Consider the following 26,752-nt stretch of genomic DNA (forward strand, 5'->3'; position numbering starts at 1 on the left):
GAATTCACATATAAATATTCATCTTAATTCATGTGGGAAAGAGAATGAGCACCGGCTAAAATATTTATTGTATAAGCAGTGGGGACAGCGGCGATTCCTGTCTTATTGTATTGAACGTGGAGAGTTGGGGCCATGACTAATCTGCCTTGACGTTACATGATAATAGATGTGACTGCTGCTGGGTAGAGGCCATCGGGTTCATCAGGTACAGGGAAAATAATGGCCACTTTGAGACAAATGTCTCGACTACAACAACTAGCAGGGAGAGATGAATCCGTCTTTGAAGTCACTGGCATACTGGTCTGTAGTATGTGTGCCCACAGGATATCCCACACTGCATCATTAGGTTCTTCTACTTTAATGCTTCAAAGATTGCACCCAATTTGGTTATGAAGAATGTGCTCACACAGCTGTTAGCAGCAGTGAAGGTCCTCTTTCTCACCCTGCTGTGCTATTCTTCACCACTCGAGTACAAAAGACATGGGGGCTTTGTCGATCGACACTAGTAAAGCTTTATTTGTGTGTTTTGGGGTGCTCAGTAATCCTTGTCACATACAACAAGCGTCTGAATTGGTGAAATAGGATTCTACTTCCTGTATTGTCCTTTGGCTTATATAACAGCCTCGCAGAGGTCACAGCGTGCCTTTTTTGTAGCCATCTATGCATTTTTTTTTATTAGATCTGGTGTCCCTTGTTGTAAACAATGTCTGTGTTTAACTGCTAATGTTGCCGCTTTGCATAAGTGACTGTCTTGATGGACCATCTTCCAGTTCAGAAATTGCCTGTTACACCCATTTCTCGATGGTCAGTGTCACCATCTGATTTCACTGCTTAATTAGTCACACTGAGGCAGTGTGAAGTGTGATATTGGCTCAAATTGCCTCTCAGCTCGGCTGTTAGTCCTCTGTGCAGTGTGGTGTGTCACCTCAGGCAGTGACTGGTTGCAGAGTAGTGTGGCAGATAACAGTGGGCTCCGGGTGACTTACAACTGATACAAAATGAGACAAGGATTGTTGTCTCCTGCTGTGCATATTGATGAGCCCAGAATGAAAGTAGAAAATAATACAATAACAGCACACAGAAGCTCGCACAGCCACTCAATGCGAGTGTGCTTTCAGCTTAAACAGGGTATTGTATTTCTTATATTATGTATAAGTAAATATCTTTGAAAAGGGTTTTTGTTTTTCTCTCAGTTTCCCTGGGATTGATCTAAAATATCAAATCAATAGCCAGACATCCCTCCAAGACAGAGGGAGGTCTATTGTATACTCGACAAAAATATAAACACAACAGTTTTGGTTTTGCTCCCATTTTTCATGAGTTGAAGTAAAAGATTTAAACCTTCCTCTATGCATACAAAAGGTTTGTTTCTCTCGAATTTTGCTGTGCACTTCCCCTTTGTCAAGATAATCCATCCACCTGACAGGTCTGGCATATAGAGATGCTGATTAAACAGCATGAGCACAGGTATGACTTGGACAGCTCACAGTAAAAGGCCACACTAAAATGTGCTGTTTTATTCTGAAGAAAAAAATGTATTAGGCACTGAACTATGGCTTTTTCACATAAGGCAGCAGATTCATTTTTTTCCCTCAGAAGGGCAAAGTCATGATCCATCCTGCTCTGCCTCTGTTTGTCCAGTTATTGTTGCCTTCGTTGGTTGGGTTGGTTAGGTTTAGGTATTTCTCTCTGTTCCCTGTGATTGATCACAAATATCAATATCAATAGCCAAACATCCATCAAAGACAGAGGGAGGTCTGTATTATATTCACTGCAGCTGTATCATTTAGCTGCTTCTGCATCATGAGCTCAGCAATGAAAATGGGTACCCAAGTTTACGCCCTCTTACATTTACTAAATGTACCTCTTTAAATAATAATTGTGTATTGTGCTTGTAAAGGATCGAGTCCACCTATCTCCCACCCACCAGCTCTTGCTTGGACTTGATCTTTTTCAGTTTACTTTGTATAAACGCACATAATTGTTTGTCACAGTGACGGTGCCGTGCCTCTGATTCCTCCGCTCGAAATATAAGATTATTCTACTGTCAGACCCATTGTACGTCCCTGAGTGAGTCAGCTAAATGTCTAAAATTTAAATGTGTGCATTTGCATCTAAATTTACACGCATTTTTTCTCTTGCTGCCTTCTTGTTTTCTCATGACAATTTTGTAGTTAATAGAGAAATTGTATTTTAAACCCAAAAAACACCCAGATCAAAAACCTGGCATGTTCTTGGTGTGGTGAAGAAGAATCTCTGCTCTCAAAAATAATTGAAAACAGTCAGTGCCAACCAGTAAGACAGAGCGTGTTCAGTCCTACGTGCTTCCTCACAGCACAAGTCAGGAACAATCTCAGTGAGATAACATGATTGATTTTTATTTTTTATTAATGCATCAAGTGCATCTACATGCGTAGAATTAAAGGTGCCTGTTTATTTGACACAACTACAGAGATGACATCAGATCTCAGCTCTGAGTTTCAGGGATGATTCATCACGTTTTCGGCTGCTTGTCCTTGTGAAAGCTGCTGTGTCATATCGATCCCACTATTTATTGATGAGTAATATTCAACCTTTGCACTGAATTTGCCGCTCTCTCCAGCTGTCATCTCACCGCAACATCTCTTTTTTTTTATTAGGTGGTCTACAAGAATAATGAGTTTAGACTGGAACTGTCACGGCTGGCTGAACAGCGAGACCCTAAGATCAGTATCCATGGTGACCTGATATTCAGCTGCGAGAACGTGGAAGCTCTGGAGCCGGTCACCTTCGACACACCGTCTGCCTACTTGACATTGCCCAGGTGGAACACGAAGAAGACGGGCGCCATATCTTTTGACTTCCGCACCACAGAGCCCAATGGCCTGTTGCTGTTCAGCCATGGCAGCCTACAGGGGACACAGCCTGACAGGAAGCCCAGGGCTGACTTCTTCGCTATCGAGCTGCTGGATGGATTTCTCTACCTGGTCATGGATATGGGCTCTGGGAGCATCAAGATGAAAGCCAGCAACAAGAGACTGGATGATGGCGAGTGGTGCCATGTGGACTTCCAGAGGAAAGGGCGCAACGGTAAGAGAATATATTTTGCTTTTTGCATTCATTATAAAGAACAACTGAAGGTAGACAGGAAAGGGGGTGGGGGCGCAGGTTGGAATCAGAATAAGGCAGCTGACGGACATACTACTGTTACGCTCAAACCTGTCCCTCCGAAACAAGTTCTTCTTGGGAAGGGAGAAACTAAGAAGCAACTTAAATACTACACATGTAAACGTATTATTGAAATAATTAGCATATGTCATAAGTCCATACTAATGTTGTTCCTACAGAAATACATAATGTACACAGTAAACTGCACGGTTTAACAAAGAGCACAAAATTAGCACAGCAACTTAATACAAACAACGTAAAAATGGTATGTGTGTAGTAACTACAGTTACATTAGCAGCAACTTTTAGAAGGTAAGGAACATTTGATGAAAATAAAACATGTTTTAAAGTATAAGAACTGTAATGGCATTATTAAATACTCATATTGGTACTTAGTATCAGCAAGTATCAAAATGTGAGTACTTCAACCTGTACTTTGTCAATTTTACAAAGTATAATTTTAAGGGTTAATAAGGGTTAGAAAGAGCTTTAGTAAATGGTTGGAGGATGGACAAGTAAGTCAACAATTATTACCCTTAAATGAACATTTATAATTACTTTTTTTCTAAATAAAATGTCTTCACTGCGAACTTCACAATATACATTTTCATTAACATTTTTATTAACAATATACTAATATTAGTTAGTACCCTTAATTAACATGTAAACCTTTAATAAATTTTATCAAGACACATTTGTTAACATTACTTAATGATTATTAGAGTGTTAATTAACTTTTAGTTAATGCTCATAACAGTATTAACTGGTGTTAACAGCATTTTTCTAAACTGTTAAATAATGCATTAATTCATACCATAGTTACCATGAACACCATTATTAAATGATTACTAGATGCATTAGGTAACTACTGTTAGTTAATGCTATTATTGCATTACTAATGTTACCTTATTGGAAAGTGTTACTGAATTATGTTTATTTGTGGCAGCAGGGGAAGCCTTCTGTCTGCCTCTGTTACTGTGTTCCTCTAGTTTTAGCTGTAGAGGAGAAAAAAGGTTCCAAGCTGTGAAATTGCCATATGCCAGCATGGATACAGTCACATTGGCATGCACTTGCTTTTTATTCTCTGCAGTAAAACATGCATGCATATTAGGTTTTAATTACAATGGTATTTTTAGTTGTTAGAATCTATGTATGACATTTTGAAATCTGTGTTAACCTATTTCACAAGTGGCCAATTATACAGTCAGCCACCTCAAATTGGGCCTTATTAGTACAATCCAAATGTCTGCCTTATTAGTAGAAGCCAAAAAAGAAAAAAAAAAACATACTTCTTATCTATTTCTTACTTCACATTTCTATAAATACATTTCCTTCCCTCTTCGGCAGAGTAAGATATGTCTTTTACATTTCTTCACATTCCAGAGCAAGTTTTGGTTTTAGCTGCTTTCGTTCACAAAATCAGCTCCTAAGGACTGGCAGTGCAGTTTCTTAATCCTCACTTTTTAACACAAGCAGAGACGAGTGCCCACTTCCTCAATCTCACAGTTTGTTCTCACTTCTCACTTAGCACAGCCCACACACACCTGTCTTCATTTTCTCCAACAAAAACATTGTGTAAGCACGAGTTGACTCACCGCCCGCCCTACAGGCTTTATCTCCGTGAACAGCCAGAGCATCCCCTTCTCTGCTAACGAAGGCAGCGAGATCCTTGACCTGGATGGTGACATGTATCTCGGAGGTCTACCTGAGGATCGCCAAGCCCTCATACTACCCCCCGAGGTGTGGACGGCCTCCCTGAGCCTCGGATACGTGGGCTGCGTAAGGGACCTCTTCATTGACGGACAGAGCCGGAACCTGTGGAGGCTGGCGGAGGTTCAGAGCGCCACAGGTGTCAGCAGCTTCTGCACTAGAGAGACTCACGTCAGATGTGCCAGAGACACGTGCGCCAATGGTGGACACTGCAGAGAAGGCTGGAACCGCCACATTTGTGACTGCAACGGTACTGGCTACCTGGGTCCAAGCTGTGAGAAGGGTAAGAGTTTCTGAGAAGGATGCTAGTGAATGGGAAATGCTGCTGCAAAGCTTTTAACACACTTTGGCCGGTATTTTATTTATTAACTTAGCTGTGTAGTGGCTGGAAAGTGCCTTTAGAGATGGAATAAACTGAAGATACAAAGAAAATTCATTATCAGGCCTTACTGCTCAGGCCTCCTAGACAATAATGTAGTCAATAAAAATATAAAAGCAACATATTTGTTTTTGCTCCCATTTTTCATGATTTGAAGTTAAAAAAACAGACTTTTTCTGTGCAAATAAAAGGTTTATTTCTCTCAAATTTATTCACAAATTTGTTCAAATCTGTGTTAGTGAGCACTTCTCCTTAGACCTTTTTTTTTCCCCAGGAGGGAAAAGTCAAGAACCTTAGTCTGCCTCTGGTTGGCTTATCCTGATATTTTTACCCTAACCAATCACTCCTCGTGCCTAAACCCAACCAACAAAGGGAACCAGTCAGTACTAACCAGTCAAAGGCAGGATACTGGAGGTCATGACTTTGCCCTCTTGTGAAAAACACTTGGTGTCTGTCGTCCTGTGTCAAATAGCCTGAAATAGCATACAGTTGCAGTTTTATCTTTGAACAAAAGCCATTTATTAGTTATTTATTATGACTTTGGTTTAAATTATCCAGCATTCATTAGCACTGGTCTATGATTATTTCACATATAGGGCTACAGATACCATTATTGGACTAGGGTAGGCCATGACTTTGCCCTCCTGGGATAAAAAAAATGGTATCTATAGTCCTGTGTGCAATAGCCATAGCTCAGTTTTTTCAAAATAAGTCTGCACATTTTAGAGTGGCCTTTTAGTGTGACCAGTCCAAGACGCACCTGTGCAATAATCATGCTGTTTAATCAGCATCTCCATATGACACACCTGTCAGGTGGATGGATTATCTTGGCAAGGGAGAAGTGCTCACTAACACTGAGTTGAACAAATTTGTGAACAACATTTGAGAGAAATAAACCTTTTCTGTACATAATGAAGTCTTAAATTATTTCACTTCAGTTGATGACTCAAATGGGAGCAAAAGCTTAAGTTTTGTGTTTATATTTCTGTTGAGTATATTCCATTGTTAAAGTTAATTTGCATTTGCAGCATGATCATCTACATATCTACATCTACATGTATAATGAGAGCTGTGCGTTCAACTCTAAATGACCCTCTGTGTCCACAAAGCAGTCCAGGTGACAATGAAGGGACAAAAGAAAATTCAGTTGATTTCAACTCGATCCATAAATTACAGTATTTTTCTTTTTACAGTATGATGATTCATTAATGAATTGTCACTATCATGACATTGGCCGTGCTGTGAGTGTTTGATTAGAAATGCGGTGCTGCAGAGTGATTCGTTCTGAATCACTCTGCATTTCCCATGCAGATGGTTTTCTCAGAGAGGCCAAATCACGCAGATCCATTGGCAGCTAATAGTATGAGGATATATGAAAATCCCCCTTGTATTGCACTATGATGGGTATAAATCCTTCAGAAATTTGATTGCTGCTGCAATCTCACTGCTGTCTGCGTATGCTCCAGGCTTTTTCTGCCATCTGCTGTGACTGATGAAAACTGCAATCTAAAATTATATCATGCAGCACCTGAGATAAGCTTGAATAGAATTCAGGTTTCATTCCATAAATGCCACTTTGTGTTTTTAATTTAGTATTGTGATTCCCTCTGGGGTTCACTGTCTGCTAACCCCCTCTCTCTCCCTGAAACCTTTAGAGGCCACCATGGTGAGCTACGATGGCAGCATGTATCTGAAAGTGGTGCTGCCGAGGACAATACACACGGAGGCTGAGGACGTGTCCCTGCGCTTCATGTCCCAGAGGGCCTTTGGGCTGCTGATGGCCACCACCTCTCAGCAGTCAGCGGACACCCTGCGTCTGGAGCTGGACGGAGGCAGAGTGAAGCTCACTGTGAACCTGGGTAATGCCGCTGCGGCAAATGCGAGCAGATAATGCCAGTTGACCTTTGAGGACGTGTCACCTAGCTACAGCTCTCATGATATTAGTTTTGTCTCAGGCTGTCCCATACCCATCTTCATTCACAACAACTGCAGCTGCTTAAAAATTAAAATAATTATAATAATTATAATAATAATAATTCCAGAGACCTGTGGTGGTTGTGTCAGATTTATCCGGTTCAGTTCTATTTAACTGGAAATTAGAGAATTTAACTATGAATGGTCGATATCAAATCAAAATGATAACATAATGAAGTACAGACTTAAAGTTTAAGATGTAATTAAGGGGCATCATTTCAACACTGTCCATATAATTCTCATGTGACAGAGCTCCACAATATATGATTCACATTAGACCACAGACCTCCAATTTGAGATGATTTGTCTGGGAATTGTATTATTTTAGGTTTGAATAGTCAATCAATGATCATACTAGCATCATTATAAAATTACGATCAATCAAAAATGACCAAATCTATTTCTACCCTTGTTATTTCCAACTTCCAAAAATTGTGATAAAAGTTATAATATTTGCAGAGACCCTCAACCACCCGCTCAAGGATCCATGTTAGTCACCAGACACGAAACCAATTAATTAATGGTTTCATTCATCATATCAGTTGGATTTTGGAAAACGGTTCCTTTAGAGTCTAAAAGTTGACAACATGAGATCTAAAGCTACAGTGAGACTCGGGGAAACAGCTAGCCCGATTCCTTCAGATGATAACAAAAACCACCCAAATCTGAATATGTTATTTGGGAAAACACAAATGATTTGATGAAAACAGATAGTTCCTCTATCCAAAGTTGTTTGTCATTATTCAGAAAAAGTCAGCTCCATGATTACCTCTGCATAGTTAAAAAAGGTCAGATCTGCAATCAAGAGTATTCTTTTCAACATTATTTTTATACACTTATATTTCAATATTCCCCAGTTAAAAGGGAAGTGGTGATGGGCTTTAGACACACCATAAAACTTAGTTTAGTTAAAAATAGATGAAAAAGAGATGAAAAGTAAAGAATGTGGATATGGAAATATCTTTCATAATTAATTATATGCTGGTATTAAATTATTTTAATGCTTTTGAAGCACAACAGTATCATTGCCAATAAATATTAGGTTAGAAAATAAAACATTTGCCCAGTTTAATGCAACTTCCAGTTTAAAGAACTCCCACCTCTGGTCAATACAGAGTCAGATAATTTTGTTGGTTGAACAGATGCATTTACAAATAATGACATGTCTGTGCAGTTTCTAATTACCACCACCTCTAAAGCTCGTTTTATACCTTATTTGTATTCTGATGCGTATTTCCCTGTAAAACAGCAAATTGCTGTATTTAGTAGTTTTTGCTAGCCATCTGCTGATTGTACCTTCACATTTACAAGGCAGCTATGGCAGTGGTAATGATCTTCTCGTCTTACTCACTACCAAAAAGAGAATAAGAATATTTCTCAAAACCTTTGCTTTAAGTCATCCAGCATTCATTATGAACATTATGTAGCCTATATGTCTTAATCACCAGACCACTGGCACACCCAGAGAGCTAACTTTTAGCTTCAGTCTGTAAAATGTGACACAAAATTGTTAACAACCGTTGTTATCTCCTGTGCACCTTAATGGAGCTGCAACGATTAGTCGATTAATCAAGTCGTTGTCAACTATTAAATTAACTACTGACTACTGACTTCACTTTAATGAGTTTGCGCAACATTTTTTTAGATTAAACTTTTTTGGTTTTCTAAAATTCAAAGATTCAAGCTTATCTAAAGAAGAAAAGTAAATTATCTCAACAAAAAGAAGTAGTACTTTTTCAAAACTTGAGAGTTTGAGTTGGGCTTAAAAATCTAATGAAGTTTTGAAGTTTGAAGTTTTCTCAACTTTTTTGTTTTTACAGTGTGTGACAGTAAACTGAATATCTCTGGGTTGTGGACAAAACAAGACATTTGAGGATGTTACCCTTGGCTTTGGGCAACAGTGATCAACATTTTTTCATAATTTTGTGAACCGAACAACTAATCCATTAATCAAGAAAATGACTGACGTATTTATTAGTATTAAAATAATTGTTAGTTGCAGACCCACACCTTAACTGTTTGGCTACCAGACCACCCCAAATGTGTATTTTCATATACCCGTTAGAGAATTATCACCTTATTTTCCATGAATAAAACATAAGATATAGTGTATAACTGAACAATTGAGGGAAACAAATAAAACATACTTAAAAACGTCTTTAAAAGTCATTCACAAAAAAACACAAGGCATTTAATACATTTTTAAGCAACTGCAGGTGTGTATCTTCTATCCTCTTTCTCCCTGTCTATCTGTCGATCTGTCTCTCTGTCTCTCTCTCAGTTCATCCAGTGGTCAGGTCCCATCTGACCGTCTCGGTTCTTTCAGCCCTTCAATGGCTTGTCTGCAGTTCAAGGAGAAGGCAGTCAGAGACCAGATCAGTCATTACCCTGAGATATTACCACTTAGACCGCTCACACTGTAGATGTGACCGTTGTAGTTCCCTCCCCCCACATTTACTGGCCTGTCCGGTTTAGAGTCGCTTCACTGAACACTGGGTGCCAGTGATGGACACACACACACACACACACACACACACACACACACACACACACACACACACACACACACACACACCTGCAGCAGAAAGTCACTCTGGTCTCTGGCTGTCTGTATCCACTGCTCTGTGATGGTTGACAGCTTGAGAGCACACCTCAGCCACACGACTTACACCAATGTATTCATGTGCAGTTGGACAAATTGGTTTTTGTTATTCTGACCATGCAAATGATGAGTGGGTGAAGCCTAAAAATGTGAATATTGCAGATGGATTTATAAGGTTTTAGCTGTGGTGGACATGAGAAAATGTTAGCAGAGCATCACATATGTGCTGTTGTCATTTTTCCTGTGGTGTAAGGCTCACTGTGGCTGCAGGTTGTGCAAATCGCCCTTTTCCTCTGTTTTTGACTTGATAATGTATTACCGTGTGGCCAGTAGTTTGAGTTTAAGAGAGAAGACGGATCAAATTTTTGGGCTCTTGTGTAGAGGTGCACTGGTACAATAATAACTAATCAGAAGACCAAGTTTGATACCTCAGAAATGATTAAATTCAGCTTTCATAACATTCTCAGTAGTGTTCAGAGAAATGAGGCAATCACATTAATGTGTGCAGCACTTATGAACAGTATGAAAGTTAACACACAGGCACTAACTCACAGTTCAGTTCACAGAGATTAAAATGAACTAGTTCACTTTCAAACTTGAATTTTGGACTAGTTCATTTCTTCTGTTTCTGTTTAATTTTTTTTTTTTTAATGTTAAATACAACCTCCTTCTTACAGGGGCACTGGAGTCTATATAATGTCATGTCAAACTAAATGGTGTGCAATATTCAGGTAATCTGAATGGCCAGGATAACTTGTATCTATACAGTGTTTTCACGTCACATCATCCAGTTCAAATTTACAACAGTTTTGCACTACAACAGACAGCATACCTGAACATAACAACATACTGTTGAAATTTCCAACTGGCAACTCGGAAATTCCTACTTTCTTTCGTATTGAACACACCATAATGCACAAGAACTGCACGGAGGTAAGAAGGAGACGAGACAGAGGAGACAAGTGGGTCTATCTGTTTGTTTCTCATTGTAACAGAGACTCCAGTCTGCAGCTCGTACACTGCATGATCAAAGAGAGTTTTTAGGCTTCATCATGCCTACATTTCTGTCCATATTTATTTTGCACACTCTCTCTCTGCTGTGAGTCTGAATCACACTTTTTTTAAAGCAGTTGATGACGTGAGCATCACATTCAGTAGTTGTAAACTGATTTGCTCAGTTCACCATTCACTAAGAACATGAGCATGTTCAATGAACGGCACTCTTTAGACATATTTATGCACAACACTGTCTATAATGCATGCAGATAATAATAAACAATATATTGTAAAATCCACTTATGAGGAATACAACATACAATATAGGCAGAAAACTGATTTATCTGACAGAAAACTACAACGTGTAAAACATAAATAAAACAGAATGTCAGCACTTTATGAAAAACTGTGCAGACAAATTGTCCGACAGTTTAAGAACGTTTCTCAACACAAAACTGCAATGAGTTCAGGGATTTCGGCATCTACAATAATATTAATAATATTATTAAAAGATTCAGAGAATCCGGAGAAATCCCTGCACATAAGAGGCATCAGCAGCACTGCATTAAAAACCCACATAACTGTATAAAGGATACTACATGGGAACACTTTGGAAATAATTCACTAATCTGAAATGGACTGATCCAGAGTGGAAAAAATGTACCGTGGTCTGACAAGTCTACATTTCAGATTATTTTCATGGACATTGTGACATCTGGGCTAATGCAGAAAAGGACCATCCAGAACTTCAAAGGCCAGCGTCTGTGATGATATGGGGATGTATTAGTGCCCATGGGTAACTGTCACATCTGTGCAGACTCCATTGATGCTGAAAAGCACATTTGGAGCAACATATGCTTCCATCCAGATTTTTCAGAGACGTCCCAGTTTATTTCAGCAAGACAATACCGGGACACATTCTGGACGTGTTATAACAGTGTGGCTTTGTAGTAAAACAGTTCAGGTGCTGGACTGACCTGCCTGCAGTCCAGACCTGTCTCCTATTGAAAATGTATGCATTATGAAGTGCAAAATACAGCAAAGATCCCACACTGTTCAGCACCTGAAGTTGTATATTAAGCAAGAATGAAAAAAAATAATAATAATTTTCAAGACCTTGACAATAGTAATTTTTAAGTTATTATATTAATTATAAGTGGTAAACATACCCATCCCAACTTTTTTGGAACGTGTTGCTGGGATGAAATTCAGAATTAGTGTATATTTAGAAAACACCATGAAGTTAATTAATTAAAGTAAATTATCTTTTCCTTGGACTGTATTTAATTGAATATGTGTTGAAAAGTTTTAGTATATCATTGCATTCTGTTTTTATTTACATTTCACACAACGTCCCAACTTTTTTAGAACTGGGGCTGTAGTAATGTTTTGTGAATTCTGCAGTAGTTGGTATGGTTACCTCTTCTTTGCGGTAAATTCATCTTGCTTCTTTAGGTAATAAGCTTTAAGGTAGTTTATTTATTTCACATGTTTAATCTTCAACCAAATCTGGCACGGGTTCCACTTTTCTTATCTGTTTCACACATTTTTCCTCACATTGTGTGTTTACTGTATAACCCTGAAGCATTTGCAGTAAAACTATCAGTTGTGATATCGGAAACAGTCAAATTCATTTGCCGACACTGAATGTAAGCAGCCACGCCAGCGCCCATACTGATGCTAAAAATAAAACCGGTGCACCTCTATTTTTATGGTCAATAAAACTCTTATTGATCCCAACTTTGATCTGGTCTATTGTACTCCCAGCAGTGCCAGACACATGCTGAGGTTCTCCTTTCACTCACTGTTCCCCTTTTTCTAACATTATGTACACCACCGCAGGGAGGAAAGTGGCGGTTTAGACTCTCGAGGCTGTCCCCGGATGGTGGGCTCTGAAAAGCACTGAACTGTCTGCAGAATGTACCTTGAAGGATGTGAAATATTCTCCTCTTTTGTGCTGTTCTTTTTTTCTTTTAACCTCACCATCTCACTCTCTCTCTCACCAGATTGTATCAGGATAGACTGTAATCTCAGTAAGTGTCTCCTATGATTATTTACTGTACCATGATTTAGAGAACATGCACTGTTGGTATAATCATATGCCTCTTGCTCTATTCTCTGATGAAACACAACATAATTCATTTATTTTGGGGCATAATTCCCCTTGTTTGCTGTCGCTTTTATCCTGCTCACGAGCATCATTACAAAGAAAAGTACAAGAATGAGACTTCACTGTGCTGTGCACTTGAATATAATTGGATCTTTTTACTCTACACACATGAAATCCACATTTTAGCGCCGATTTAAATGACACATTTCCTCATTATAGCAATGCAATAATATTGTAATCAAACTTAGCTAAATTTGACATACAGTAGTCTGCTGTTGTGCTGCCAGTGAGTCTGTCATTCATTTGCCTGCGACTAATTTTCTGATAATTGGGCACAGTTCAAGTACAATCAGCAATTATCTGTACTGAGAAAAGGAGTGCTCAGTCTCAGTTAGGAGAAAAACGTGATTTTGTTGCTGGGTAATCACACTTCAGCGGCAGAGCTGAGATTAATTTAAATCTTAGCTCGGTATCTGATCAATAGATGAGTGTGAGACAAGACTGTCAGCAATCAAAAAGACTTGTTTTTGCTTAAATGTTGAAACATCTTAGCGAGATTACAGCTTGTTGCAGCCAATTCTTACCATTTTAGGGGAGCACATTTAGGTCAACTTATTCTTTATAAGTAAATTAAATCATCAAATGTCAGTTTGTCCTGAGAAATCCTTTGAATATCAAAAATGTCTGAATCTAACTACTTATCATGCATCAACACAATTGGTTTGTAATTCACCAAAGATTTTAATTGTGGGAGGCATCCTGGACCAGATGTGTCATAAAATGCAGAATGAATAAACTGGAATAAAGGGACAGTTCAGGTTATTTGAAGTGGGGTTGTATGAGGTACTTAACGATAGTCAGTGTTTTAGCTCTTGTAGATGCGAGCCGACATGTTACCACCATGGAAGCTACGCACTGAACAAAATGTATTTTAGCCACTTACAAAAAGGTCCACCTAAAAAAACAATATCAGTATTTTCGCTGCTTTACCTTGCAGTGAGATTGACTTGTATTATGGGAAACTGCAGTTATACATGCCAAATATTGCTCACTCCAAACCAACCAAACACAAATAAAACACAGAAACAACACAAAAACCAAATAAATTAACAAATCAAGGCAGTGGTTGGCCAGCAACTCCCATGTTTTGCAAGGTAAAATGACTGATTTTGCCCATGGAGCAAAACTTGGCTTATTTGATGGCAAGTTTCAATCAGAAAAGGCTGTTTAAAAACATTGAAAATATAGTGATGACTTAGATTTAGGTGGGCCTTTTTTTAAGTGGCTAAAATACCTTTTGTTGCTGACCCTGTCCACAGCAGTTCATTGCTTATCCTCCATGCTGGTGCCCCTCTCTGCTTCTCCAAACCAGGATATACCGTTGGTAATACACTGAATATTGACAAGTTCCTCATACAACCCTACATCAAATAATCTGAACTGTCCCTTTAATGTGTCTTAAATCCTTCAACAAGGAAAGTAACTAAATAAAAGACAAGAGCATCAATCAAATACATGAGGGAACATAATTTCTTTGATTAAAAGGCAGACGAATGCCAGAGGCAGATCTTCTTCTGTATCACCAGGATTGGTATTCTGGTATTCCATACTCTTGTGAAATGAAGTGCTACTTTAGGTTGTGCCGCACGGTAATGTCGGAATTTATGATGTAGATTGCCGCTCTCACCTGATAGTGAGAGACAGGCAATTTAAGTTTTGGTTCAGACTACAGCAGTGTGAGAAATAGATAAAAGCTATTGCTGGTAGAGAGGTGAACGGCTCTCTGATATAGATCATCCAATACAGAGGAGGCTTATGAATGCTTATAAAAGTTATCACCATGATCGAGTGCCGGCTGAAAGCTTGTTTCCACCCCTCATGTATGAATAATTCCTGGATTCTTCTAAAATAAAACTGTTAATGTTCAATTTCTCAATGATTTGTGAGCGGCCTGAATATTTAGTCGTTCTATTGTATTTATTCTCACCTGAGATAAAGGAAACCAACTGCAACAACTGTGTGCGCTCTCAAACATATTTTCACATTTAAGCAAGTGCAATGGAAAAATCAATAACCCACACTGTCTGCACTGTGATTTCATCTCGTGTTAATCTATTGATCGGAGACGCTGATTTAATGACTATACAGCAAAAAGGGTCACTTTTACTGCTACAACAGATTTACGACACATGTCTGCGCCTAAACAACAGTTCATTATGTTGAATGGACTACATTGTTTTTCTCTGATCAAGGTGAGTAGCGTGTGTGTGTGTGTGCATTCATGGGTGTGTGGATGGTTAGACAGAAGTGAGGTGTGCATGTACTGTACTGTACTGTCTCTGTAAACAAAATCATTGCACTCAATAGAAACTAAAATATGCAGAGAAGTTATTGTGCAAAAAGCCAAGACGATATATTGAACATTATTAAAATAAAGGTTGTATAGAGGGTTTTCTCTGGTTGTTTAGAGACAAAAGTGCCAAAGGCTGGAAAACGTGTGACAAAGTACACAGTGCACTTAAAGGAGAAACAAATGTAGTCACTGTAATAAATCATAAAATGACAATGACATGTCATCAGAGATTAAGTAAACGTGTTCAGTTGAAATACTTGCTTCGACGACATCAACGCCACAGCCGCTACTCGTTGTTGTTTGTTATTTACAGTGTTTACAATGTTGCGTGGATCCTTCACTCCAGTGGAGCTCCTGCGTCCTGCAGAGTCTGTGGATAAGGGGACAGGGGGGACACAACTCCATTTAATCATAGATAAACTCGCCATTTTGACCGCTGTTCCAGTTTTGCTCGCACAATAGCTACATATTCCTCCTTAAGTAACAGAACCATTCTTTGACAGCTGAAAGTGTCCATCGTGCTTTGAATTTTATACCAAGATGAAACGAAGGGATAAAAAAAACAAATATTGTGACAGATGTTTATTTGGCACATAATAACATAAAAACATCAGTGTGCATATCTTTCTATGCCCATTTCACCCCCCTGGTTCTATTTTTTGATAAAAGACAAGTCAAGAATGATGAAGAAAAATAACTTTTGAATGTGACCAGTGACAAATGCTTAATTTTAATAACAATATAAAATAGACAAAGCAGTAATGTGTAATAAAAAGAGGTCAGTCTTATTTTTCCGGTGCAGCAGGCCTAATAATGATCAGTATTGATTTGGAGTTACTGGGTCATTAGCTATTGAAAAACTCCACCTCTAACATGCCAATTATTTTCTGTATTTCTGTAAATTAAATTAATTGCACATTAACAATCAAAGTTGGTGTGCTACGTGAGTCCAGTTTAGTAAAATGTTTTAATCATAATGTTCACTATGGGTAAGTCAGCATAAAGTTATCGGCATAAAAAAATAAAACCCTTTACATTTTTGTTGCAGTGTATTTTATTTAAGTGGCAACGAATAAAACAAAAATGGCCCAACTGTGAGTTAGATAAGCAGGGAAAACCTTGGTATATGTTTTATCTCCTCAGATATCTGCCCTGGACGTTGCCCTCTCTGCCAGCAGATGGCATTGTACCATCATGCACTGTCCACAGAAAAGCTGCACTGTGTGCACTCCTCTGTATGCACAGTTAATCGTGTTCCTGATCAATTATACTGTATGCATGCAACACCGGTGACCTCTGAAGAGCTTAATACTACAGATGTGATGATGGATGGCTTGTTAATGGATTTTATGAAAATGGAGCCAAATTTTATATTGCAGAATTATCTGCTTAAATGATTTAACCGATCATCATTTAGTGAGTGCTATCATTGGGGAGAATTATAGTTTGTCGCCATAGACCCATAATGAATTTTAAACATCCTTGTTTTGACTGCCTTAAAGCGTCAGCTTACAGCTTGATTGCGGGATGAAGAATTCAGGTTTCTCAGGTGAGGGATCTTGCGAGTGCAGCTTATTTCTGAAGGAATCAAAGAGACAGCCCATCTGCAGCAGATGCTTGGAAGCTGCCAGTGGGAGGGTAAGAACAAATGTTGCTGCAATGCTCTTGATTAATTCCCTGGAATCTGGGGAATAATGGTACACTACACACTTTTGAAATGAGGCATTTGTTCTACAAAATTATAAAATTACCATAACATGCTTTGATTAACACGCACATCCTGCGTTCAAAGTCTCAGCTCACTCATAGTGCTGACCTGTATAACCGCGCCATGCCTTTGAAGTCATCCTTGTTTGAAAATATTAATCAAATTCAATTTTAACTGAGGATCAAACTGGACAAAATAGAACCTGTACATGTGCAGCTCGCTCTGGAGCCCCTGGAAGCTGAGCTTGTGAGGCGAAGGCTATTTGAAAGGAGCCCACATTTCAAAGGGTTTACAGTCAGATGTCTGTGTGAATACATATTATACTCCACCATTTTACTACCCACTGCAGTGTTCGAGATAGATCACCATTGCTGATATGAAACACAGACAGTTTTACAGTGTGTACTTCATTTATATTTACTGAGACTAAATTCATTGTGACCCCACTTTCAAATCAAAGTTGACTACAACAAATAAAACTGGTAGTTTTACACATAATATTAAATGTTCTTTTTTTATTTAACTAGTGGATTGCCTGTTCAGAACGTGCTTGACCTCTAGTATTGCTGTTTGCAGCTTTATCAAGAACCACTCTTCCACAGTACTTCACATTCGACATTGCACTTCTTTGGGTCCTGAGCAGTACACCTGCCTAGTGTTGCTTGATATGACTTATAATATCTTGATATTTTGAGGCTATGCCACGATATACAATATATATCTCAATGTACACATTTTCTCTAAAATAATATACTGTAAATTCTCAAATACTGCAAACATATACATCACTGCAAAGATATAGATCATTTAGAATAAAAGAAAAATGTTTGAAAGGTTTGAATTCATTCATGCCGTTCAGCAGTGTGACAGTTAATAGGGGTCCCTTCTCAATACGCTACACCACACCTATTAAATTACATCTTTAGAGGCTGTGAAGATCTGAAGATGGTAAATTGCCAATATGTGTACATTTCCCATATCTGACCTGTAAAAGTTAGGAATTTAAATGTGTAAAACAATGCACCTTTTTGTATGTTTTTTTCCACTTAATTAGTTTTCACAGATGGAAAAGAAACCTTATGTACAAAAGTACAGAAAATAATGCCCCGTTATAGTCATAGATTAAGAAGTAGGTTGTTGTTTTACTAAACACATCTTTTTTGGTTCAGTTTGACTCTCCTTAATTCCTTCTGCTTAAACAGTCGGAGATAATTTTGTTTAATAATAAGTGTCTTTGTGCTTAGAAACAGACATAATCAGTGAATGGTCTAATTAGCCTGCTAAGAAACATAAACTTTGAACTTTTCAATTTATTTTGTGCAAAGGACCAAAGGGAGGTTGTTAAGGGGCAGGATTCAACCCACCAAACACCAATTTAATTCTTATGTCAGTAGATCTCAAAGGCTCACATTAGACTCTGTACATCCTTTGGTCCTCAGCAGCCCACCCACCAAGGGTGAAGTCAGTCAGATGAATGGTTGTCGAGAAAACAGAAGTACAAACACACAGACAGACAGACTCTTTCCACTTGAATTTGAAGAGTACTCCAGTTAGCATTGTGCTCCTAAAACATGGCTGGACTCACAATAGACAAAATGTGCTATACTCAAAAGTCCCATCATGCTAGTAGGCTAATGTAGCCTCAAGCCACTTGCCTCAACCAGAGTTTTGGGTGAGATACAGAGGTTTAGTAGTTCTTACTAACTCCACACCTCCAGTTTTCTTTTATTTTCAAAGTTCTAGTTGTCTTCATTACCAACTGATGCCGACTCAAGTCATGTCACTTGAGACAGTTTATCAGATCTCATTATGTACTAATGCTTTTCTCACACATATCGTAAAGTTAGTATTCCCCTTTACTTGTGAGCAGACTTTAATATGTCTGTGAAGATTCTCAGTCATGCAGGTCATGGCGTTCGTAGCGAGGGTTGTCGCAGGTAACTTCAGTTCTGAAGAAGCTTCTTGGATGAGAGACGAAACATCTTCAAGAATCTGTCCAGTCCAGTTTCCTATGACAACCCTTCCTATGAAGACTTTAATGTATTAAATAGCTGGGGTTCCAATTTAATGTGTTTTCAAGTGTCTAACAAAATAATGCCCAGTTATTATATAGAATAAAAATACAATAAAGCACAAGCCAACACTTCCTTCTCCCTTTCCGTGCTAGTATTTTCGCTCTGTTTTCCTCTTTTGGTATTAGGATGTTTGGGTTCAGGCGCTGACATTAGATAGCAGGCAAGCTCACCTCTGAGAAGCACAGATAAGATGAACAGTCCCTACTATCCAGCACTATCTCCTCTTTTATTAAAGCAAATCTGGTCTGTGCCTCTGTTTTCATGATAGAGATTTACAAGGTAAACATTTCTGCTTTTGTGTTGGACAAGATTCCAGCGAGTGGTTTGTTTTTTCATTATCTAAGTAAATCCTTCAAATATAGAGGGAGCAGGGGTTCGACGCGATTGATCCGTCTGGTGTGCGCAGTCGATATTCAGCAGGTGGATGGTGGGTATCACGCCGTGTGCTGTAAAGGCTCTTGATATGCAGCCCCGGACAAAGTCTCCAGTTGCATTTTTATTTCCCCACGCATGAAACAGTGAAGTGTTCGGAAACCAGTTGATGTTTTCCATTTATTGCCCTCTGTACGTCCCCTGTAATTCTCCTACACCCTGAGCTCAATTAGACAGACAAACCCCTAAAGGCGCAGTCAGCTTAGGCATGGCCAATTAGTTTCCCAAGCGATGTCAGAACTCCTTTGAACTGCCGTGTCGGCCTGTTGCATAGGCACTGATTCGGGATGACGGTGCTGCAGTGGCAAGCTTCTGCACTGTGACCTATTTTGAAACCAGTGAAAAAGGCAGAGGATAGTGCAGAAATTCTGAAACTCAGCTGTACGTTTTACCCAAGCCTCTAGATAATACCTACCATGTTTCCCCAGTAGACATCAATTAAATTACCCTATGAAGAGGAAAGATGCGTCTTGCTATTTCAGCACAATAATCATTTGACACGTGTCGGCCATTCAGCGTTCGTTTCATTCCTCCTTCAACCTACAACTGAATGAGTGCAAATTATTGGTTGCAAGTGAATGTTGCTGGTCGTATGTGTCTGAGTGATTCTGTAAGTGAATAAATGTATGCGCCTTGAGGAGAGAGTGCTTGTCATGTTGAGAGAGGAAAGAGTGTATACTGAACTGATATGGTATGATTGTCACTTGACGCTTTCTTCCTCTTAGGCAAGGGACCAGAGATACTCCTGGTAGGCGAGAAGCTGAATGACAATGAGTGGCACACAGTGAAGGTGGTGCGGCGTGGGAAGAATTTGCAGCTCTCTGTGGACAATGTGACTGTGGAAGGTATAGTAGGAACGAAGGAGCTGTGACTAGGGATGCCCCTGACTAAAGATTTTCCTTGTTGACTAGTAATTGTCAGTTCAAGCCGATAATTGAGTAGTTGTTGAAATTTATTGTACTAATTTAATTTGACAATTTGACAATTTATCCCAATATCAAAAATACATGTTTTTCCCCTGACCTGTAGAGCTGTTTATCCATCTAGATTTTTGTTGTTAGCTGCAGAGTTTTGGAGATGCTTGTCGAGATGAGTTGAGATGTCTGCCTTCTTTCCCGTATAATGAAACAAAATGGTATGCTGCTTGTCATGCACAAAGCACCAAAAAAAACACATTTGAAAAATTCAAAACTAGTGAGTCTTTCCAAATGTCGTGACCCGGTTACTTAAGATAATCCATGGACCTTGTTGTGAGCAGTTTCATGTTGTAACTACTTTGGTAAGACAGTGGATGATGTATACACTGAAATTTAGTTGCTAGGTGACAAACATGCCTCCTGTCTCCACCTGAACCCGCACTCTCTTCATCGTCCTTGGAGTTTAAGTCCTTTTCAGAGCTGCTCTAATGTTAAATCGCCTCTGTATTCCTGATCATCAAATTGACTTTTGTTGGTCTCAGAAGCTGTGTCCCTGACTGATAGGTCTGCTAACCAAGCTAACTAGCTAATGGCAGTTCCAGCACATTTAGCAGCAGTGCGCCGGTGACTAGTGTTACAAGAGAAAAGGTCTGTGTTGCAACAATCAACAATAGGAAAGACTATCAACAAAAAATTAACTTGCACCTTTTATTTTGTATCCTCTACCACTATCAAACAGTAATGTAGCTAGGATGTAGTTGAATGCTAATGTTTAGCGTTGTCTATCTGTAGCTAATGGGTTATCAAATATGTTGTTTTAGCTTGAAATATGGCCCCATGTACCTAGAGATTTTCACTGTCCACTGTCTTTTCAGTTGCTGATCATTCAGGAAACTGTGAAATGACATGGTTGACTCTTCTGACAGACTAACAATTTAATGGGCCATCAGGGGGATGCTGTCGTGTTTGCAAAGATATTGGGGCATTCACAGTTTAAGCTGCATGTTTTGTTCCGTAGGTCACATGACCGGTGCCCACACCCGCCTGGAGTTCAATAACATTGAGACAGGGATTATGACAGAGCGCCGTTTCATCTCCGTCATGCCTTCCAACTTCATTGGCCATCTGCAAGCTCTCTCTGTCAACGGGATACTCTACCTGGACCAGTGCAAGAACGGAGACATCTCCTACTGCGAGCTGAACGCTCGGTTCGGCATGAGGCACATAGTGGCCAATCCTGTAACTTTTCTAACTCAAGCCAGCTACTTGGCCTTTTCCACCTTGCAGGCCTACGCCTCCATGCACCTTTTCTTCCAATTCAAAACCACGAGCCCAGACGGCCTGATACTGTACAACTCTGGAGATGGTAGTGACTTCATTGTGGTAGAGCTGGTCAAAGGGTAAGTGCTGGAGGACTGAGCTATAATCCACATACAAGTCTGGAAATATATTTGTCTTGCAAAACTTAGCCATATGATTAGTTACCTAATCATGAAATATATTCATAGACAGTATACAAGAAGTGGATGTAGCCTCCAGGTCTGAAAAGTTAAGCCAACACAGAAGTGCTTCAAACCTGCATTCTTTCTGTATCCCAGCAGTCTGACATCCTCCGACTTCACTGCCTGAAAAAAGAAGTCTGAGTGCATCGAAGTCTATGAGAAAATGACCCTGCTTCTAACTTAATTTATTACCTCAGTAAACATTTTGATCTCAGTTGAGTTCACTTTATGGTCTCAATCGCTGGTTATCAAGTCTTCTTCAATACAGCACGATTTTGTAAGCCCCACCCCTTTTTGCCATACACTCCAATAACAGTTGAGCAAGCGGTATCTCAGTCAGTTCTCCTTTTCCTGTATAAGCCACATATAATCAAGTTAAGTTCACTAATGTTATCAAAGTGCTTGCTAAGTAGCTAACTTATGTAAGATGTAGATTAGCTAGCTAGTTACTGGACTACCACCCACTTGGGCTAGAATGATTTTAGAATTAGATTTTTTTTATTAATTAATTACAGTTCTTGGTGTGGAAAGCCCTTTAGGGAAAGGTCAATAAAGGTCTAATTCAGTAAAGTAAAGCTGAGAACTTACCCTCAGTCCTCCCTAGCTCCACCCTCTTGACCAAATATGGTTACTTCTGACTGCAAAAAAGCAAGATGGTGACGGCCAAAATGCCAAACTCAGGGCTTCAGAACAGTCCACAAACGAATGGGTGATATGATGGTGGCTACATCCACTTCTTTATTAAATCATAGACAGCATTAAATCATATGTTCATCATAAATAATTTTGTAAAAGAGAGAAGACCAGTGAGTGCAAAAACAATAGCTGGCATTATGATAGCAATAGTGTCATTCTCACACTCAGACCTACTCGAGCACATTTGGCAACAAATATGTTCCAAATGTTTTATTCATTGTAAATAATTTTTTGTTACAGAGAGAATGGGAGAGAGAGGTTGTCGAAAACAAAGCAAGCAAAGCAACAATTGTAGCTTCCCACTGTCAAACCTTACACAGACTTTCTCCCAGTAAGCAATTAGTCAGCAGGAGGCCTTGTTCAGCTCTGGAGCCTGCAGCAGAAGCTCACACAGACAACACAGATGAAAAATGGCTCCCAACACTTCTGTCATAGTTTCCAGACGATGTTATGTGTGAAGTGTAGCAGCTTTGTCGTGGATTTTGCTTAACTTTGATTCAAGCAAGATTTAGTTTTTGACAGTGCACTGTGTACTGATCAAATGTAGTGTCGACCTGATGGCGTGTCTTAAGCCTTACTGTGTGTGTCTGCATACATTCACTGTTATTTATTTGAACGTCAGCAGAGCAGTTAAACATTTCTGTCTTTAAGCTGCGTCAGTAAACACTAGGAGACGGCAGCTGCATGGCCAGGTATGCCATCACAATCATTTGAAACATGAGACACTTATAGAAATAAAGGTTCCCAAGGCTGAGGTTCTACCCAGAACCCTTTTCAGCCAAAGAACCCTTTTGGAAAAAGGACGTCTTCAGTGATTGTTGAAATCCTTTTGTCAAGCATTCTTTTTTTTTCTTACCATAATATTAAAAGGTTTTCTGTTGAACCCTCTGATAGATCTTTTCCACTAACAAGAAACAAACCCCTGTCTGGTTCAGGCATCTAATGTTGGACTGCTTGGAGCATTTTCACCAAAAATAAATTGGTTCCCAGCTAGAACCAAAAAATATAAGTAAATAAATAACCTTGACAACCAAAATGTCATACGTCACAGGTCACTGTGTACTGTGCAGCGCCCTCTGTTGATGACCTCTTTGCAATGATTCTACTCAAAAATGGTTGAAGAATAAGGTTCCAGGAATCTTGAACAGAGTGGCTTTGAGTCTGTTCTAAATAAAACCCTTGGAATGTGAAAGGGTTCTCTGTAGAACTCCCTGGGCGGGTCGTTGTTAGCACCCTTAGAAGGTGAGGAGGTTCTGGATAGAACCCCCAGAGAGGGTTCTGGGTAGAGCTTAGACCTTAGAAGGGTTCTCTGTACAACCTCTTATAGGGGTTTTGGGTGAAACCTTTCACATATGGTTCTAGATAACCATACATATGTTCGGTAGAACTCTCTGAAAGGGTTCCAAGTGAAACCTTATAAAAGGTTTTATCAGAAACAAAAGAAGACACATCCTATGGGTACAGGCCAAAGAACCCTTTACGGTTCTAGGTGGCACCTTTATTTCTAAGAGTGTGTAATACCCACATAACAGTTCCACATGAAATGGTTAACGACACATGATATAAGGAAAAGTGAAACTGGATGAGAAATACTGAATGTAAATATCTGCATTGTCCTGCAGGTACATTCATTATGTTTTTGACTTGGGAAATGGGCCGTCGCTAATGAAAGGAAACTCAGACAAGCCCCTCAATGACAACCAGTGGCACAATGTGGTGATCTCCCGCGACACCAACAACGTGCACATCCTCAAGATTGATTCCCGTACTGTCACCCAGCACGCCAATGGAGCCCGCAACCTGGATTTAAAAGGTAAGTTATCTGAACCATTGAAATTATGTGTTTCTTTAAAGGATCCCCATTAGCTGATGCCATGGCAATCAGCTTATCTTCCTCAGGTCTACACTGCACACTTTTGTGTATTTTCTTTTGCGGAGATTTATTTTTTGACTTTTCTGTAATTCCAGCTGTTCTTTAATAACATGATATATTAATATCAAGCTTAAAAAATACACACTGTCATGCAGCTTTGATTGTTTATCATTTACTAGATTCAAGAAGTGAGTTACTATCAGTACTTTATGGCAGAAGAGTTGAACAGATTGCATTAGACTGTACCTAATAAAGTTGCCACAGAGTGTATATGCTCATATTTGAACCATGTACTTATTTATTTATTCATCTATTCATTCATTCATACAGTTTAAAATTACAGTGACAGTGTACATTATGAAACATTTATGTAAATTTGTCAGTTTTGCCATATTGGCTAATTTTCAGCCGTAGTTCTTGAGCAGGTGTAATGACAGCAACAAAGACACTTATTACACAACTTTGTTAAGAACCTGATTCTGATTGGTCAATTAAAGCATTCTGATTTCTGTTATGTCTGTATAGCGGACTGTTGCTATAGATGCTGTTCAGATCATAGACTCTGGAGGAGCAATAAAATCATTTTTAAATCCATTAAATAATTTAAAAAATAATATTTTGGAATACTTTCTTGGAAAAGTAATCGTATACTAAGTGTGATAATGTACAGTGAGTGGATTATTATTGTTAAATTGTGATTCAAGGCTGTTGGGCGCCTGCATCACCCTGTTGGGGTTTATTTTACAGTAATGTCCTGCTCACACTGCACATTATCCCTTACATAAAATACATTAAAACAGGGACAGCTATACTGTACAAATAGCACACCACATAAGAAAACATTAAGTGTTCCAATGAAGTGCAGAGCATGTCCCACAAGAACACACAAGGTGCTTACTTGAATGGCCTGAAACACACTTTATTTGATATTTTCTTTATTTCTTTTATAAGTATGGTCACACACTTGATTATATTTAGACCATGATTTTAAACATTATGGATCACAGTCTCTGATAAATGTTAGCAGACGTGAAAAGGCTGACTGACCAACTCCTGCACCTCACAGGTGAGCTGTACGTCGGTGGTGTTGGGAAGAGCATGTACAGCAGCCTGCCCAGGTTAATAGCATCCCGGGAAGGATACAAAGGCTGCCTGGCATCTGTCGACCTGAACGGAAGACTGCCCGACCTGCTGGCTGACGCCCTCCACAAGGTGGGAGAGGTGGAGCGCGGATGTGGAGGTGAGGCAGGGAAGCACACTGGGAAGTATATGAAACACCTGTGAATCACTCCTATAATCTGATTTCCTAACCAGAGGAACGCCGAGTGGCTGCGCGCTGAAAACTAATTACACCACATTCGTTACGGCGTTAAACGGCTTTGTTGAATGCTCCATTATGATTGGCCAGTGAACACATTCTGCAGTTTTATTATTTCTGATTATACAGCACACGCTCACACAGACTAATAATATCACTCTGCAGTCTAGAGGTCCAGCTGCTTTTGTTGAGCTCGTGTAATTTCTGCAGGTAGCCATTACTTTTACAGGAAACACTGGTTCTGAGAGAATTGTTACAAAGGTGTATTTCAGGTTTGGCTTGAGGGTGACACTTGGAGTGTCCAAAATCAAAAGTCTTCCTCTGTGGAGCAGGAATAAGCAAAACCAATATCTTACCAGTATTATATTATCAGTAGGGAGATTTCAAGGTGCCTTATTTCTACACCAACATGATTAATTGGAATTTGTCTTACTGAGCTCACTTAAACAAAACAGTAATGTGCAAAAACATAGTAAAACCACTCACTCATAAAGCACTTAATACATTAAATGAAGAAGTGGAACATGCGAATCATTAGTCGGAGACCGCTCAGTCGACTGAGACTCTTCTATTCAAGCATTTGTTTTATTGTCAAATCAGTGAGCACTAAACTTGCAAGATAACACAGACAGAAGCTTACAAAAATGCACAAGGAGAACATTTCAATGAGGAATTAAGGGGCATTACAAATATATTTTTATATTAGCTACTGCAAAAAAAAAAATCCTCATGAGATCATGCGCTGTTGGTTAACTGATGAGAGAAGATGAAAGGAGCAGTTGGTTAACAAGTGTCAACTCTTGAGAGAGAGAAACAGAGCGCAGGTGATGCGCTGTAAGCCACTTCACTAGAGTGCAGCAGCAGAGTGCGCAGGGCAGGCGACACTTGACAGGCGACACTTGACAGGCTGAAATTGTTTTTATAAGTGTCTGACAAACTTATGGAAAGGAGCCCTGCAATG

The 26,752-nt window shown here is 39.2% G+C and overlaps 1 protein-coding gene across 4 annotated transcripts in view; it reads left to right on the forward strand.

The window, feature by feature from the left end:
- The window catches only part of LOC146318950 (neurexin-2-like), a 206,038-nt gene that overhangs the window by 88,176 nt on the left and 91,110 nt on the right, over positions 1–26,752 (forward strand). For 3 of the 4 annotated variants that reach the window (XM_084731185.1, XM_084731182.1, XM_084731184.1), the window contains 8 exons: positions 2,640–3,069; positions 4,756–5,139; positions 6,891–7,094; positions 12,814–12,840; positions 20,211–20,330; positions 21,421–21,802; positions 24,223–24,413; positions 25,540–25,713. In XM_084731185.1, the coding sequence (XP_084587311.1) occupies positions 2,640–3,069; positions 4,756–5,139; positions 6,891–7,094; positions 12,814–12,840; positions 20,211–20,330; positions 21,421–21,802; positions 24,223–24,413; positions 25,540–25,713 (1,912 nt within the window). The remainder of the gene's footprint in view (positions 1–2,639; positions 3,070–4,755; positions 5,140–6,890; positions 7,095–12,813; positions 12,841–20,210; positions 20,331–21,420; positions 21,803–24,222; positions 24,414–25,539; positions 25,714–26,752) is intronic. The other variant, XM_084731183.1, reaches the window with a different exon arrangement.

Source organism: Lutjanus erythropterus, chromosome 11 (genome assembly GCF_056507025.1).
Source record: "Lutjanus erythropterus isolate fLutEry1 chromosome 11, fLutEry1.hap2, whole genome shotgun sequence".
Classification (NCBI taxonomy): Eukaryota; Metazoa; Chordata; class Actinopteri; order Lutjaniformes; family Lutjanidae; genus Lutjanus; species Lutjanus erythropterus.